Source organism: Cimex lectularius, unplaced genomic scaffold, assembly GCF_000648675.2.
Source record: "Cimex lectularius strain Harlan isolate CLEC.00 unplaced genomic scaffold, Clec_2.1 scaffold10, whole genome shotgun sequence".
NCBI classification, from domain to species: Eukaryota; Metazoa; Arthropoda; class Insecta; order Hemiptera; family Cimicidae; genus Cimex; species Cimex lectularius.
This window is the reverse complement of record NW_019392665.1, coordinates 2,643,406-2,660,177: the sequence shown is the minus strand read 5'-3', so window position 1 is coordinate 2,660,177 and position 16,772 is coordinate 2,643,406. Positions and strand designations below refer to the sequence as shown.

The 16,772-nt window shown below is 34.8% G+C and overlaps 2 protein-coding genes across 4 annotated transcripts; one reads left to right on the top strand and one right to left on the bottom strand.

Annotated features, from left to right (window-relative positions):
* Positions 1 to 1,049: 1,049 nt before the first annotated feature.
* Positions 1,050 to 11,482, bottom strand: LOC106667412 (probable NADH dehydrogenase [ubiquinone] flavoprotein 2, mitochondrial). 3 transcript variants are annotated; one of them, XM_014395349.2, is made up of 7 exons: positions 11,434 to 11,482; positions 11,311 to 11,365; positions 11,177 to 11,236; positions 3,740 to 3,802; positions 2,058 to 2,245; positions 1,775 to 1,982; positions 1,050 to 1,290 (listed from the first exon to the last, which is right to left on the bottom strand). In XM_014395349.2, exons 2-7 carry the CDS (start codon positions 11,344 to 11,346, stop codon positions 1,117 to 1,119), a joined length of 729 nt encoding a protein of 242 aa, XP_014250835.1. In that variant the 5' UTR covers positions 11,347 to 11,365; positions 11,434 to 11,482; the 3' UTR covers positions 1,050 to 1,116. The 3 variants fall into 3 exon arrangements, with proteins under 3 accessions (XP_014250835.1, XP_014250833.1, XP_014250832.1); XM_014395347.2 differs by having other exon boundaries at positions 11,311 to 11,434; XM_014395346.2 differs by lacking the exons at positions 11,177 to 11,236; positions 11,311 to 11,365; positions 11,434 to 11,482 and adding an exon at positions 4,027 to 4,657.
* A 157-nt stretch (positions 11,483 to 11,639) lies between these two features.
* LOC106667413 (small nuclear ribonucleoprotein F) lies at positions 11,640 to 16,198 on the top strand. The gene is made up of 2 exons (XM_014395350.2): positions 11,640 to 11,778; positions 15,804 to 16,198. Exon 2 carries the CDS (start codon positions 15,826 to 15,828, stop codon positions 16,090 to 16,092), a length of 267 nt encoding a protein of 88 aa, XP_014250836.1. The 5' UTR covers positions 11,640 to 11,778; positions 15,804 to 15,825; the 3' UTR covers positions 16,093 to 16,198.
* Positions 16,199 to 16,772: the final 574 nt, after the last annotated feature.

Sequence of the window (16,772 nt, the reverse complement as noted above, 5' to 3'; positions counted from 1 at the left end):
CAGAATTGAAAAGATAAACATTAAAAATTTCAATACAAAATCAGTTTTTTATTTATTTTTTAATGCAAAATGAAAGGATAATTATTTTGAAAAATGTAAAGAACAGTTGTATTTTCACTAAAAAAACAAAAAATAAAATTTGTTAATTGAAACAGTTGTTTATTTGAATGTTTGAATTTATTTTTTGTGTGTTTAATGGTATGGTTTTCTCAATTTTTTGGATAAAGCGGAGCTCGAGCTGCTTTTGAGGTCTATGTATCCTCCCCTTTTCAAGTATTTGACAGCCAACGTCGAACCTGCGAGAGTAACTGTGTATCTTAACGGGGAGAACAATTTAAAAAGAGCGTACGAAATGGCTAGATAGCCGGCAGTCGTTTTCCTTCCTTTAATTCCATTCTCTTTGACGCTTTTTTCCTCTTCGGTTAAGACGTTCATGCGGACACCACTCTTGGCCATGAAGAAGAACAGACCGAACCAGCTGACCGACGTAAGCAGGTGGATCGGAACGATCACGTACCAGTGCTCTTTGTAGAGCTTCTTTATCTTCTGCACAAGAGTCAAGCGCTTACTTACGTCCAGGAAGCGCCTCAGCGAACTCACCCTAGCGTGCTGAACATTTTGGACTTTATTCATGCTGTTGAACCCGATCGCGTATATCCTAGGCGAGGAGGAAGGGAGTGATAACAAGTACGGCAACTTGAAACGCCTCGTATGCTGATAGACCATACTATGCTTAAACAAACTAGACAAAGCCTGAGACATTGTTGATTTTGTTATTTTTACACTATCCAAATTTTGATTTGATTTTCACTTTTATCTTCATTGTTGAAATCAGGTTTTTTAGTACAAACATTTTATTAAAATCATTTGTTTTTTAATTTTGTTTTTTAAACTTATGATAGATGACAAGTGGTCTATTCATTATTTAATTCTATTTCAATCTCTGTTTAGATTTTTTTTTTTTGCTTCCAGATATCGAATATTTTTAACCATAATACATTAAAAATTTCATAAATCGAGGATAATGTACAGTTAAAAAGTAGAGAAAATTGAGTTTTAACAAGTTTAATTATAACTAACAAATTTTACAATCGTTTACATGAACATTTATTTATATTATTTAAGGGCATCTTGAAGCTTGAAACCAGGACCTGGTGGTTCTGATGTGAGCGATGTGAGACCGCCAGCCGGCTCTGCTGCAAACCGGCCGTTTCTTGGCCCTGGTTTTGGACGTTTATCAGCTTTCAAGTCGTTCATTATGTCGACAGTGTCTTTAACTGTAAGATCCTCCTAAAAATAATTTTTTAAAATAATTAAAGTATTTAAAAAAAAGAGGATAAGTATAGACAAAATACGTTGATAAATGTAATAAAATACTACTAGCTCCCGTGGCTAACTCTTGGTATACAACAAATAAGATAAAAGAAGATTATCTAGAAGGCATATTAAAGAGCATAGAAGGAAATATCAGTAGAAAAAGAATTTCAGAATAAGCGAGTGCCATCAAGCTCAAAGATGATCTGCAATACATGGCTCTTAGCACACCGAATGAAAAGATTTCAACACCTTGGCTCCATATAGGGAGCATGTAGGCAAGAGATTTCTTAGTTACCAGTTTCATTTTAGGGAAGAGAGAGGGACAATTATTTTCACTTGTGCAGACTGTTAATTTTGATTGGCATTTTTGAAGTTCTTTCTCAGGTTTTAATTTTTAAAACGATTTAAAATTTTCATAAGACAATAAATCGAGTATTGAAAATGTATGAGAACATACAAAATAATCGTCGTTGACTTGGATCATTGGGGCGTTGACACAAGCGCCTAGGCATTCCACCTCAGACAGAGTGAATTTCATGTCGTTTGTCGTCTCGCCAACGTCGATCCCCAGTTCTTTCTTGATAGCGTCTAGAATCTCGTCCGAGCCTCTCAACCAACAAGGGGTCGTGGTACAGACCTGGACATGGTATTTGCCGGTTGGTTTCCTGTAAAAAAAGTAATAATATTATTAATAAAAATCAGATTGGCTTTAACGAATGTCGATTATAGTCGAGCCTGACCTCATGAACATAGTGTAAAAAGTGGCGACTTCGTAAACTCGCATTTTTGGCAAATTGAGGATATCAGCGACTTCGTGCATTGCTGAAATCGGAAGCCAGCCGTGCTGTCTCTGGGCGAGGTCGAGTAACGGGATCATCGCAGCCCTTTTATGACCCTCAGGGTAGATAGCAAGAATTGCATCTACTCTCTATAAAAAAAAATTCAAAATAAACCAAAATTTTTTTAAAATGAACCTTATCATTCAGTTGTGCATGGAATTCCAGATCTATTCAAACAAAGCTTCCTTTAACAAATAAATTGCATTTCTAAAATAGAATTTATTCTTAGAGAGGAATATATATTCATTTCTAAGCAGAAAGGAAAACACATATTCATAAAAATCAATCGGCCCTATCAGAAATTTTATTAAACGGTTTAAACAAATCGTCAATTGTAATATCAGCAAGGGATGACAAAACAATCACAGAGAAAATACAAAATTAGAAATAATTAAATAGCTTATCTAATTGATAAAGCTTTTCGAAATGACTCACAGAAAATTGATGCAAATCTCGATTAAAGAACAAAAAACAAGACGTTCATTTACAGTTGTGCTTTCAAAGAAAACTACATAAAGTTACATTTGATTTTTTTTTCTTTTAAATTTCCTACCATCTCGTAAATTTTATAAACATGTCCATAGAAATGAAGAAAATCCAAACAAAATTGCCATAGGCTGATTCATACAGAAAACAATGACAGATAAGTTAAAAAGTTTTAAAATTAAACACACAACTGAACCTGATTTACAAATAAAAGGTCAGCAAAATTAAATTAAATTTGTGTTATTTAATTGCATTTTGTCTCAAATAAAGGTTAGAATTTTGACCAAATAAATCTCTTTTAAATTAAATTGAACTTTTTAATGAAAATGTCAACTGTAGAAATACATCAGTACTTTTGAGAATATCGCCAATGCCTTCCAATCTCTATGACTATTGATTGTTCAGATCTCAGTGAAGAAAAATCCGGCAAAGTTTCATAGGTAAATCTAAACAAAATTTAAAACTTGAGAAATTTTAAATGGCAATTACAAAAATTTGGGTGAGACATGTGAATGGAAACCTTGAAAAAGTAACGACTTAAATTACAAATGATGAAAGTTAAGTATAAGTATTATATTTATATCAATATAGGCTCTATTTGAGTACAAAATAACTTATTAATTTTTATATTTAATAATAACTTGTACGTTGTTCATTAACTATACCCTGCTTTTGTACGTATTTGATGTCAGAAAAGTTAAGAGTACATCCAAGAAAGTAAACCAACGATGATTACAATACCAGAAGATATCTAATTGCAACATAATTGTCAACTGAGTTCACTCATTGAAAGTGAGCAGGCCTCGTGATAGTTGTGTGTTGTATAATATCCAACATGTACAAAATTTTAAAAATGAAAAACTCAAGATGTCTGTGATGTAGAATTTTTAAACAAACACCTACAAAACTGCGACAAAACAAACGAGAAAAGAAAGAAGACGGTCAATATTCAATAATTTATTTAAAGTTACAATGGAAGACAGCTAATTTTTGCCCTGTTGCTCGTCGCTGACATTCTTGGGGAAAAGGAAGCTTGCAAAGGTGTTGCGTATTATCTGGATGAAATTTGGGCATTCAGTCTCACCGTTTGTACTCACCTTGCAATTTTCCTCGTTAAACTTGAACTTAACATCAGGATTATCCTCTGGTGTATCTCGGTGCTGTAAATAAAAAAAAAATATGTAGAAATTAGAAATAAATTGTGGCTTATTTTGTCTTTGGAGTGATGAGCCTGCAGTTTGGTCATTTTTGATAAAACTGGTCTGAAATCTTAAAACAACTAAAAAATTGAAATGAATGAGAATAGACAACCAGGATTGATCATACAGTACAAAACTAAAGAAATAAGTAGAAGTTTAACAAGATTTCTTGACAGATCTAATACCTCATCATTGTCTTCTGACTGGTTACAAATAAACGTATCAGATACAGTTTCCAAATTCCGCCTTAGTTCTTTTCTTCTCTCGCGCTCTTCCAGATCGTTGTAGTAACGATCGAGCCTGTCGGAGAATTTGTATTTGGGACTCAACACCTCGCCCGTTGTTGAAGGTTTGGTCCACTTCTCCGAAAGGATCTGTAGCATTTTTTTCTTTCTGGTATTGACGCTTCTTTTTGACTGTACGTCTGTCTTTATGAGCTTTGTGGCGAGAGCTGTCATTGACTTCGTGTAGTTAAGAGTCTCTGGCTGTTTTGCACATGTTTTTGTAACATTTCTATTTTTTACAGTTAATTTCCTTTTAGGCGGGATTTCTGATTTTGAACGAGTGTTACATTTTCTTTTTCGGGCGTGAACACCCTCCTTTAAATCAGATTCCGGTAATGTTAAATCGATCACTTCCAACGGCGAGCCGTTTCCATTTTCCCTAAGCCTTCTGACACGAGAATTTGGCATCCTGAATATTTAAGCTAAAACACTTATTCACATAATATTTAAGAATTTGAATACCAATCTGACATACACGATATAGTTTTATTTGTGTAATTTGTTGAAATGAGCTAATTTTTCCCAAATAACATATGCTAGTAAACACATGACAAAATTTGGATACATTAGAACCAACAAAACACTCTGGCATCAAATTGTGTCAATCATTCAATTGTAAACTTGTTTAAAAAATCATTGACCACTTTGCAGTTTCATCAACTTTAAATATTCCCTATATATTTCTATTCTACTATTTTTAGACTGAAGACAAATCATGGCCTATGGGGTAGCTACAAGAAGAGAATCGGTTTGGCATCGTCTCCGAACTGTCCCACGTGCGATTGCCCTTCAAATCCTTCCCACATAATTTTTGAATGTCCAGAATATGAAAATGAAAGAGACAAACTGCTAAAAAGTCTGAGCAAAGTCCCAAATATTTCAAAACCAATAAACTTAGAATCTGTCCTAATAAGCAACAACCCATCAGCTTTCAATCTATGGATTTCTAAAGTCCATAAACGTTTCTTTTTGATTATCTTCAAGCATGAAAATTTAGAAGATGAGAAGATGATGGAGCTGAATGAGTGGTGCGGGCGCGCGGCAGGGACCTGGCCCTGGTCGGCCGATCACGCTCGACAGTAAAATGAAAATAGAAGAAAACTTCATGGGTAATATGCCAGCGTAAACCCCAAAAAAAATCCGTGTCGTGTGATCAGATGAAGGCAAATTAAAATTTTTGAAATAACCTTTATTAAACAATCCTATTACAAAGTGTGTGAATAAAGTGTAGTTTCTTGGTAAAAAAAAGAAAAAGGTATTTAAGCAGTAGATATATAATTGTTTATAACAATAAGCCTGCTTTAAAATTAATTATTTGATGCTTTGCTAATCCTGATTGCAAAATTGTAATGTCAGGCTTGAATGAAGGCATCTTACAATGATGAGCGCCGTGTCAACATCGCAACCTGCAAGTAAGATGACCAAATTCACTCAATAGTTTAGTCATTTATCTTGTATACAGTCAATGTATGTCATACAGATTCTCTGTGTGCCAGTGATTTATCCATTATAGTGGTACACAAGCTTTCAACCTATCAGGGCCTAATCCACTTGGCAAGATATATCTAAGCAGGATGGATTTTGAGAGAAAAAAAAGTGGGTCAAAAAGTATTGCCAACTGACTTTTTCTTAGGTGAGCCAACGATCAATAATATTGCACAATATTATAAATTGCACAATATTTTCAAGTAATATTGAAGTTTGCTCAACGATTGAACAAAAATTTGAGCGAGTTTAATTGTTAGTACACCATATATATATTTTTTAATGCACTGCAAGATTAATAGCGCGCAATTATAGCTGCAGCCAAATCTTGGTCTGACATCTTACGGAAAAACATTATTATGGGCCATCAATATTATTTATTGCATGATAAATTGGGATCAAGATGTTTTTAATACTATGGCACAATAAAAATTATTGTGCGATGTTTTTGTAGGTCTAGTCTAGGCCTTAAATCTCAATAATGGTTAATGTTTGATACTAAATTTATTTAAAACAACTATTATCTTTTGATGGCAATAAATTGAGAGAATTAAAAATAAAACAAAAATAATAAATAAGGGTATGAATAGTGTGTGGGGTATGCATCAGTTGTAGAGCCTTTTCACCACGTGAGGAGGGGTAAATACGAGTAGAAATCAAGTCCCAGAAGTTACACCGGAAAGATCGCTAGGCTTCCTATGGGAGAGCCAATTCTTTCCGTTCTCAAAAAAAAAATCTTAAATAAAATGTTATTCTTAATTTTAACCCTTTCAATCTGAAATAAACACAAACCAGGATGAACACCGCTATTCTAAATTATTTTCTGACTGGTTCAGTGGTAATATAATGGTTAAAATACAAGAGCATTGTGTATCATTACGCATTTGTTGTTAAATCGCATTTTCATGGATTGAGTGAATGAATTAAATTGCAAATTGACTAGAGATGACTTTCAGCTTCAGTTAGAAACATCATAAAGAAGAACGATGAGACGGGCTCAAACCTAAATGAATGAAATTTTGAGCGGCAATAAAAATTTTCTCAAAGAAATTTTCAGATTCACAAAATAGTGGCAAAAACTATTTCTGCCTCTAGCCTAGCTTTAGAGTTTGCATTAACTTCTAACACAACTTTCTGCGTGCAGATGTGCAGGAATGAAATTCACTGTTTTAATTATTAAGGCAGAGTACAAGGAAAGAAACTATTTATCAGTGAGTTCAATCACAAAAATTACATGCATGAAATGTTAAGAGTTTTGGAAGTACATAATATTTTCAGAAGAAAGCAAGTAAATATTTTTGGCTCTGATGGTTGCCACCATTCATGATAACTTGCATTTGAAATTAGTTACCTCAGGCCAACAGTGAAATACAGAGGCGTTTTAGACTGGACCTGCTGGTGTTGTACACTTAAGATTAATTGAAGATTAATGCAGGCAAGCATGTTGACATTTTGCGCCATAACTTGAACAACAATGCTGAAAAGATGGGATTCAGGGGCACATTTTCCAGCAAGTAATGATCTGAAGCATACCGCAAATTAATTGAAAGAATGGTTAGTTTGGAGACAAATAAAAACTTCACACCAACCATCGGATATAAATCTTAAAGAGCATTTTTGCTATTTGCTGGATTCAAAGTGACAAAAAAATAAAATTTATTCAAAAAGTCAGCTACAAACTATTGCGTTACAAGAATGGGATTAAATTAGACCTGAAATAATCCACAACCTTGTATCATCGATGAAGCAAAGCTTTCAGGCCATATTTATTAGAGAGAAAATAAAATTTTGTTTAAAAAAAGTTTCTGTTGTGCTGATACATTCTGAACCTTGAAATTCAAATTCTTATTTATTATTTATATCTTATTTTTAATTAGCTCCATTTATTAACACAACAAATTAATAGTTGAAGGCTAGCTTTTAAATAAATTTAGTATCAAACAATTAAACTTTATATTTTTGAGATAGGATTTGGAAGGATTTTTTAAGGAAAAAAAGTGGTGTGACAATACTTTTTAGACCCACTATAACATAATTTAAGAGTTAATAAAAACATCACTAATATTATTTTCCATTATTACCCACTGGCCAAAAACTAATAAAGCCAAGTGATTCGGGTAACATAAGGGTGGCTAAGGTCATAAATCCAGACCACAAAAATCCGCTTTGATATCAAATTGAAAAATAATTTTGCTTCGTCTAAATTTTTCACATTCAGGCAATCTCAAGACCAGACTAATTGTCAGAATTTAAATTGTTTTCCAACTTTTAAGACTGCTTATTGTAATTTCATGATGCACACTTTTAAGCAGCAATTAAGTATTGCTTTTTTAAATAAACCAACATCGACTTTGTACGAATTTTCCTTTTCTTTTAATTGTCAATTTCATACATATTTAAATAAAAAAGACCAGGGGATAAGACAAATTTGAAAGAAAGAAAAACACTCAGTTCCTTTGTCAATCTTTCCAAGAGGTGGCCTTTTTATATTGGTTGAATTTTATAATATGTATATATATAAAAAGAAGAAAATATTTAATATTTTTGGGCTAGTTTTAAATTTTTACAGATTTTTTGAAATGTTTGTTGTCAGGATACTTTAGGGCCAATACAACTTTGAAATTTAATGAAATAATTTGAGGCGGATTGAGAATGGCAATTCACTTTTGAATGTTGGGACTGAGTCACTCTCCAAATTGATTTGAAACTATTTTTAAAAACTTAATTATGTCAATTTGTAGATGATGATGACATTTTAATAAGTCAAAAGCTTGGCAGTACCAATTAATTTTTTTTTTCATCAAACCATGCTGTTTGAGATTATTCATGAGGAAAAAATGGTCAATACATCTAACACTTAAATCTGAAAGATCAATCTATTGAGTTTGTATGTAGATGTTTATATTTGTTAATGTTCAAATCATTAGAAACAGTTTTTTTTTTTTTTTTAAAGTATTAGCTCATTCTTGACCCCGCTCCTCATGACTCAACCAGTCACTAAAAAACATTCAATTCTACCAAGAGACGAACAAAATACCCTAACATGGGTTTTTACGAACATATCACCATCAGACATGGACAACAAGGCACTCTCACATTCAAAAACAGCCAGAAACCAGAACAAACAAGCAGCTGCTCAATAAAATTTCACACAAAACCAATATGACTCTACAAGAATTGTACCACACTTTGAGTATGAAATAATTGGTACAAACACGCACTCAACACGACACGCAAGAATGACACAATTACACGGAAGACAAACACTTTGAGTGAGTAGAAATACTTTGATTGAATATATAAAATATATTTTGCATTGTATAAATTCACTTTTCCACATCCAAAATGTAATTGTAATATGTAAACAATGTTTGTAAATCCCAGGCCCTGAAGATCTCTATAAAGATCGAAATGCTGGCACGATAAAGAAAATGTTTTTCTGAAACCTACATCACACCAGACCGCATCTCACGATTTCTAAATAAATATCGATTAACGGTCACTAATCACCACACAAAATTGATACAAAGTTTATATTTACATCTGTATTGTATTATTTTCAATCAACATGTTTCATCAGTATGTCATCATTTTCATCAATATCAACAACTTTTTTTTAACAGTGGATATCAGCTGTACAGCTTATTGTACTTTATTCCTGGCTCCTTTTTTTAAGGAGCTCGCAACACGTGTGTAAGTCGAGCCCCCGGTGTGCCAGTGCTCTTCCATCGAACTCATTTTTGAAGGGGGTTGGGACCAAATTTAGGCTTGCTGAGATTCGATCCCACCCCAGACCTTCCATTGATGAGTCAATTTCTTTCAATTGCGACCACTGGTCTCCTTAGGCTTCAGAAAAAAAGTTCAGAGGCGACGATGGGGATCAGAGGATTTACTAGACAAGTCTGACGCTTTAACCACTCGACTACCACGACCCCCTTCTTTATGTAGAGATATTTACCTAATCTCTCGATCTTTTTTTTTTAAATTAATTTATTTTTTAATATATTTATTTACGGATTATTAATCCTTTAGCATACAATTTATATAAACCAATATAGAATGTAACAAGCCAAGAACAAAAAATATATAAACTTTTTGAAAAACAACAAAACTGTGCAGTACAAAACAAATTACAGGCATATAAGCAAAATATAAAATGTAAATGTACTTCTCAAAAAGATTAGTAGGTAAAATAAAATATTTATTTTTTAGAAACATGATGTTAATAACAGTTTTCTTTTAAAACCTAATCTAAATAAACTGAAAATATCAATATCTATCATATTAAGGTATCTCAGATATCTAGGAATAGATGAAAAATAAGTGTAATTTCTTTTATAAAATTTAACATGAAATAAATTAAACCATCTGGTATTTTTTTTGTGGAATGGTAAAAGGGTGGGCGACCAAGGCCCGAGGAGTTAAATGCCTGGGTAGACTCGTACCCCATCCCTAAAAGATCCAGGACTTGGTCGGCTCACATGTCCTGCATAAACCTCTTGGACTTGTTCACAAACCCCAAGATTTTGGACCATTTTATCTCGGGGAGTGATTTGGTGATGTCCTCTCCTTCAAAGATTTCAAATCTAGACCTAGGATACCTATCACACTCTGTGAGGTAGTGCCTTGCCGTTTCTTCTTTTATTTCGCAGAAGCAGCAAAAGGGATCTGGTAGGATACCCATTACGAAGAGGTGTCTTCTCAGTGGGCAGTGGCCCGTCAGAATACCTATCAACCTCCTAATTCCCTTCCTTGAGATAGAGATTAGCCATTTTGATTCTGCTGGTTTGATCGCCTTAACAAACTCTTTCGATTGCCTGTGTCCGGGGGATAAATTCCACTCCCTAAGGAATTGTTTCATGCCCCAGTTATTGATACTCTCTTTCGCTGTGTTCATAGAGTGGGGTAATACCGTTGTGGCCCGACAAACGCAGTATTAGAACCTTCTTTGGCTAGGCCATCCGCCTTTTCATTGTCATGGTGTCCTTTATGTGCTGGTATGTTATTTTGGTATTTATTGGTATGTATGATGATGAGGTCTAACAAAGGATGTATATAAATGTACAAGGGCTGGTATGTTAGAAAGAGATTTAATTTGTGATCACAAATCATCATCACTATATCATGTCTTATATCAATCACATCAAGATAATTCAAACATATCTGCTAATTTTCTATAGAAGTAGGCATGAAATCAGTCTGAAATCGCTTTAAAGGTGGCTCCATACATGCAGGATTCACTGAATGCCGAATAAACACCAAGAGTCTAGATGCTCTGCTTGGCATTGGCTAATACACATGCCGGGGTTTGTTCGGGATCAGCGGATATTTGTGCACTTTGAAACTGATACGTTAACCGACAACTGAGCAAGGCAAGCATTGATTATTGTTACTCGGCGAGTAACCAAGCACCAATCCACATAAGTCAGGATTCGGCGAACCTCCGCTCAGCATTTGGCATATCTGGGAGCCATCGTAATGCATTACGACCAGTCCAGACTGATGGTTCACTTTGACCAAAATAAAGACAGGTAAATTTTAAAAATAACAGGAAATTGGATCTCACCACAAACAGGTTGTCGGACAAGGCTGCGCATGATGTGTTGAAGCTGCGAGTGCCAAAAAACTGTCAAAAGGAAAACAAATACATTAATTAATACAGAAAAAAAACGCAATTACAAAATTGAAATTCCGACTCACCACTTTTCTCCCTAGCCTGGACAAATTCGATAACATGTCGATCTGTTGTGCAGACCTAAAAAAAATCAAAAACCCTCTATCAGTCCCAACTCCCAAGTCAAGAATAAGGATAACAAAAATAACCTTGTCTGTTGTACAATACTCAGCTGCTCTGTTGTGTCGTATATTTTTTATACTTTACCTTTTTTTTAATTATTATTCCTATTTCTCTCTCCGAATATAGAGGAAAAAATACAACGACCAAATATGAATTCTTTATAGGAGAAAAATAACAAGAAATGTTTTGGTATTTTTTTTTAATCTTATAATTGGAAAGTTAGACTCGACTGTTATCAAGTAAGAGGTTACCACTCGTGCTTTTGAGTCTAGCGTCCCCGGTTAAGTTCGACAGTTAAGTTAACAGAAGCCTGTTATCTTTTTTTTCTACAGTCTATAATATAGATTTTACTCATTTTGAATCAAAAAAAGGTAAATATGCAATATCCATTTAACTTGCTATTTTGTAGAAAACAAATTATTACGACAGAGCCGATATTCACTCGACTAAAGCTTGTAAAGGAAAGCTTCTTGAAGTCAAGGGAAGGAAGTATTATAAGAGGGCGAGAAAGGCTATTATGCACTTACAAGTTGCTATTAAGATAATTATCTCCTTACTCCCTTTAAAATCCGGGGTGCCCTAAGGCTGTAGCATCTCTCCTAGCATTTTTCCCATTTATATTAACGACCTGCTCGATCCATCCGGTCCTGTAACTACCACCTGCCGATGACTCCCGACATATCTTTCCACCATTCCGATCTTCACTCGGCTATTCTCAAAATCCAAAAAGAAAGTCCGGATTCCATCAACGAATGGGCATAAAAATTCCCTAGTCCTCAATCCGTCAAATCCACCGTCATAATTATTGGGTCCAGGCAACTCCTCAAATCCTTCCCCAGCATCCCACCTCTTATTTCAAATAATCATCCCATTCCTTTCTGGTCCTCGGTTAAAAACCTAGGAGTAGTCTGACCAAAACCTTTCCTGGCATCCTCACATTTCCCAAATTTCCTGCCGTTGTATCGCCTCGCTCAGCCTATTTTGTCATTGGCTTCGCTTTTCTCCACCTGCAAACTCCTTGTATCTTCCGTTATAATTACCTTCTTTGATTACGGCTGTGTGGCATACGTTGGTCTCTTGGAGAGATTGAAGATTACGAATTGTTGCGTATGATTCATTTTTGGCACCCCACGGGGGTTTCAGGGTTGTATTCCCAACTTTCCTGGCTCTACCCCTCCTTCCATGCACGGTATTTCCTAGGTTGCTTTCTTTTCCAGTCCACCCACACTCGTCCTCCTTACATCACCCAATCCCTCCAATTCAACTCCTCACATCACACTCGTAACACTTGCTCATCCCCAATTGACCTTATCCTTCCGCCATATACAACCCAAACCTTCGTAAGATCCTTTCTGATCTGAGCTACTAAATTCTATAACTCCCTTTTCTATTCGTCATGCTGCCTCCTTTTCCTCCTTTAAATCCCACCTGTATAATCACCTCCTCCCCTCCAAACAGACACCTTACATTAATATTTGATATTTTTGTTTAATATTGTAGTTATTTTTTCTTATTTCTTGCCTTAATTGTATACCTTGTACCAAGATTTTTATTTCATTTCATTTTTAATTTCATAAAAGGAACTTCTTTATTTATTTCATGTATATTATTCATAAGAGACACCAGTCCCAGAATAAAGTTATTTTTATTCTATCTTCTTCTTCTTAATAAGATAATTATAATATAACATACATAAACCTATACATACAAAACATTATAACATAAAAATGTTTTGGCAATGTTTATAACATTTAGTATCTAATACATAATTAGAAGGACCTGATTTGTAGGAGGGTCAAACAGGGAACATACCCGATGCAACACAACACGACGTGACCTGACGCTAGTCATCGCCTTGTCTTGTTTTGGTAGGGTGTGCAATCTGTCTGACGTCAAGTGCACAATGTACAGTAACACAGCGAGTATCACAATAATCAATAACACAATCGCAATGCTTTTTTTATTCTTAATGCATTATTTGAGCAAAACCATGTAATAAATTGTTAGTTAAATTTAATTGTTTTAAATAAAGTTAATCCGGTGTTTCGAGAAATTTTTTGCCTAACCATCATAATTAAATAATTTTTATAAAAATTCATGAATTATTGATCTCGTTTAATTTGGTTTACATTAAAATAAGCATGTTGTACTTAATATAACGACAAAATTACATATACATAGTTTGAACTAAACTACAAAAAATATGAGTGTCCGATTCTGACATTACTTGACAAAAATGGTGAAATTTTATGAGCAAAACCATGTAATAAATTGTTAGTTAAATTTATTCTATCAATAAATGGTATTCTAGTGTTTTGATCAATTTTCTGCCAAACCATTAAAATTATTTTTTTAAAATAAAAACTAATAAATTTTTGATCTCGTTTAATTTGGTTTACAATAAAACAAGCATGTTTTAGTTAATGTAACTACATAATTACATATATGTACATAGTTTGAAATAAAAATATGGGTGTCCGGTTCTTTTGTTTTTGATTGTACTCAGTGCGACTAGACAAAAATCTGGACGTAGAGTAGGGTAGCGTTGTATGGCATTGGGCAGATGCGCATGGGGGTAATACATTCTTATGAAAAATTGGACGTTGGTTTTGCATCGGGTAGGATCGTTTAGCGTTGCATTGGGTAAGTGGGTTCCTCACTTCATCCTCATCCGATATGCCATGTGAGAGAGTGATTTATCTTACTGTATTAAACAATGCATTACATTTAATACATAATTACAAATTTGAGTGATAGTGGCAGGACCACTTTAACTACAACCAGAAAATCTATAGATTGTTTAAAGTGTGGTGAATAGTAACAGTGAGATTTTTGAGAAGTGGGAAAAAGTTTAAAAAAAACCACCCATTAGCCAGGAGAATTCACAAAATAGAATTTGAGGGCCGTTGTGCAGTCCTTATAAAAAAAAATCTGTATATTTACGAACCAGAAATAATATAAATATCACAGCACTTCGGAGTATTATATTCAGAGTATAATCACAGCTCAGTTTCAAATCAGAATGTTTTTTACATGCCAGTGCTTCCAGCGCTTATTAAGGTCATAGGCTCCTGTTTCTCAGCGTATGGCATTCCTGCTCGTAGCACATCTGCTGAATAATCATAGGGTTCTTGACCACCTCCATGGCAATGGTCTTCGTCTTGGTTATCTCTTGGAGGTGGTCAAACCTGGTCTGTTTTCCTAGGATGGCGTTGGTGGCCACAATGGTTTAATCATTGACATGGCGTTCATCACTCTAAGGTAAAGATCCCATGTTCGAATCCAGCGGCCCTGCATTTGAACTCGACATACTTGCAAATGGGCTTTTTCCAAAACACCGGCCCTCTGAGGGTTCAAATAACCTCATAGTTGAAATACTTTGTAAAAAATATAAAAATTCCTGGTCTGTCTTGGGTAGAAGTAGACAAACCTCAAAAACTTATTTTGTATCACTTATAACATGCAAGCGATGATCCGAGCAGGTCATGTGTGCAGAAGCATGGGCTTAACAATGCTGCTGTAGAGAAGCTTTTTGTTAAAAGCTAGAGGAAACAGGGTTGATAGTAGTTTTTCTATGCTACATGCCACTGGTGAATGTCAGACTGCTATCCGTCGTTAAGTCCAGATATTTTGCATAGCCTGACCAGGGAATGGTATTTCCTGCTGACATGACATGGTCGATTACTGCAGGTCTTCTTTTGGTGAAGAGATTGGTTTCTGTTCGGCTGAGTTTATTTTAAGTTTTCATCTTTGGCAGAAGCGAGCGATTTTTCCAATTTCAGTGCTTAGCCTTCTTGTTATTGTGTTTGGCCTCCATGAAGATGTTAGTAGGGCAAGGTTGTCAGAGTAGAGAGCCATCCTTCAGGTCTTAGCTATAGGTAGGGCATTGAGGATGCCTACCCTGTGTACGTTTCAAACGCAAAATTTGCAATAAATAAGTTTTAATAATTAATAATATGTACCCTTTGATTTCAAACTAGAATTATATAGCACAGTTTAAGATCGGTCCTGCAGCACAGATAGTTTGGGTACAATAGGTACAATATAAATAAGTGGAAAGATTTTTTATATACTTTCATAAGAGAGCACTCAAACCCCATGCCATTTTGTCAAAGTGACAGGTAGTTCCTCACTGAAGATGGTGAAATGCCAAAACACGTTTGAGTAGTAAGACACCCAAACTTTGGTTCAGCTTGGGTTTACCTACTCGCAGATCAAAAATCAGCATTAACACCATTGACTATAAACATTCACTAAAATCACAAAGATTTCTTTAATTTCATTTAATCACCTTTTAATTGTTGATACAGAATCATTATACTCTTAATTTGTACATTTGAGTTTTTAATTAGAGATGCCAAGATGACAATAATTATAATTTTATTTTTATTTTCAGCGTTTACAAACAAACATCCAAAATGAGTGCGACTATGCCAGTTAACCCGAAACCTTTCCTGAACAGCCTGACCGGGAAGCCTGTGATGGTAAAGCTCAAATGGGGCCATGAGTACAAGGGCTACTTGGTCTCTGTCGACGGCTACATGAACCTCCAGCTGGCCAACACGGAAGAACACATCGACGGCGCTTGCACCGGCAACCTGGGCGAAGTCCTCATAAGGTGCAACAACGTCCTCTTCATCCGCGGCGTTGAGGAGGAAGACGAAGAGGGCGAAATGAAGGACTGATTCATCATCCTAGCTTTTAATTTATATTTTAAGCCTCTTTAAATTAAGTGTAAATATGTCGATTAAAAAAAAAAAAAATATACTTTTTACTTTCCTTTAAATATGATTTACTTGTTTTACATTTCTCGAAATATCTTCTGAATTGTATGAAATATCAGGTATAAGGCTTTTTTTTTTTGAGGGGGGAGGGCGAGAGGCATTCTAAAAATTCCAGGGATGATGTTGGGAGTTGTGCCCATGACCACAGCGTCTACGAGCTGAGAATCTATGCTAACCATTTGGCTACCTTGGCCCCCATAAGGTGAATTTGAAAGAAAGAAAAACTCGACACCTTCTTACATTTTAAACAATCGTAATATACCCTCTCTCACTCACTCTCTCTCTCTCTCGTAATATAAAAGTAAGTAGTAAGCTCTATAATAGTCTCGTGATTAGGGTTGTGGCCAATCCATGAGACTATTACAACATTGAAATTAAAACTATTAAAGCATTATAATGTTGCTAATCTTTTAACATTCTTTAGCTTAAAAATAAAGAAAACCCGTTCAATTTCATCCTTCCCAGAGCCAACATGTCGAGTGAGTATCTTTGATGAAACAATAAATTGGAGTAATTAATTATTAATTTTTTCCTTAAAAGCATGGTTTTAAGTTGAGAAGAGCTTGCTAGGTAGGGCAGAT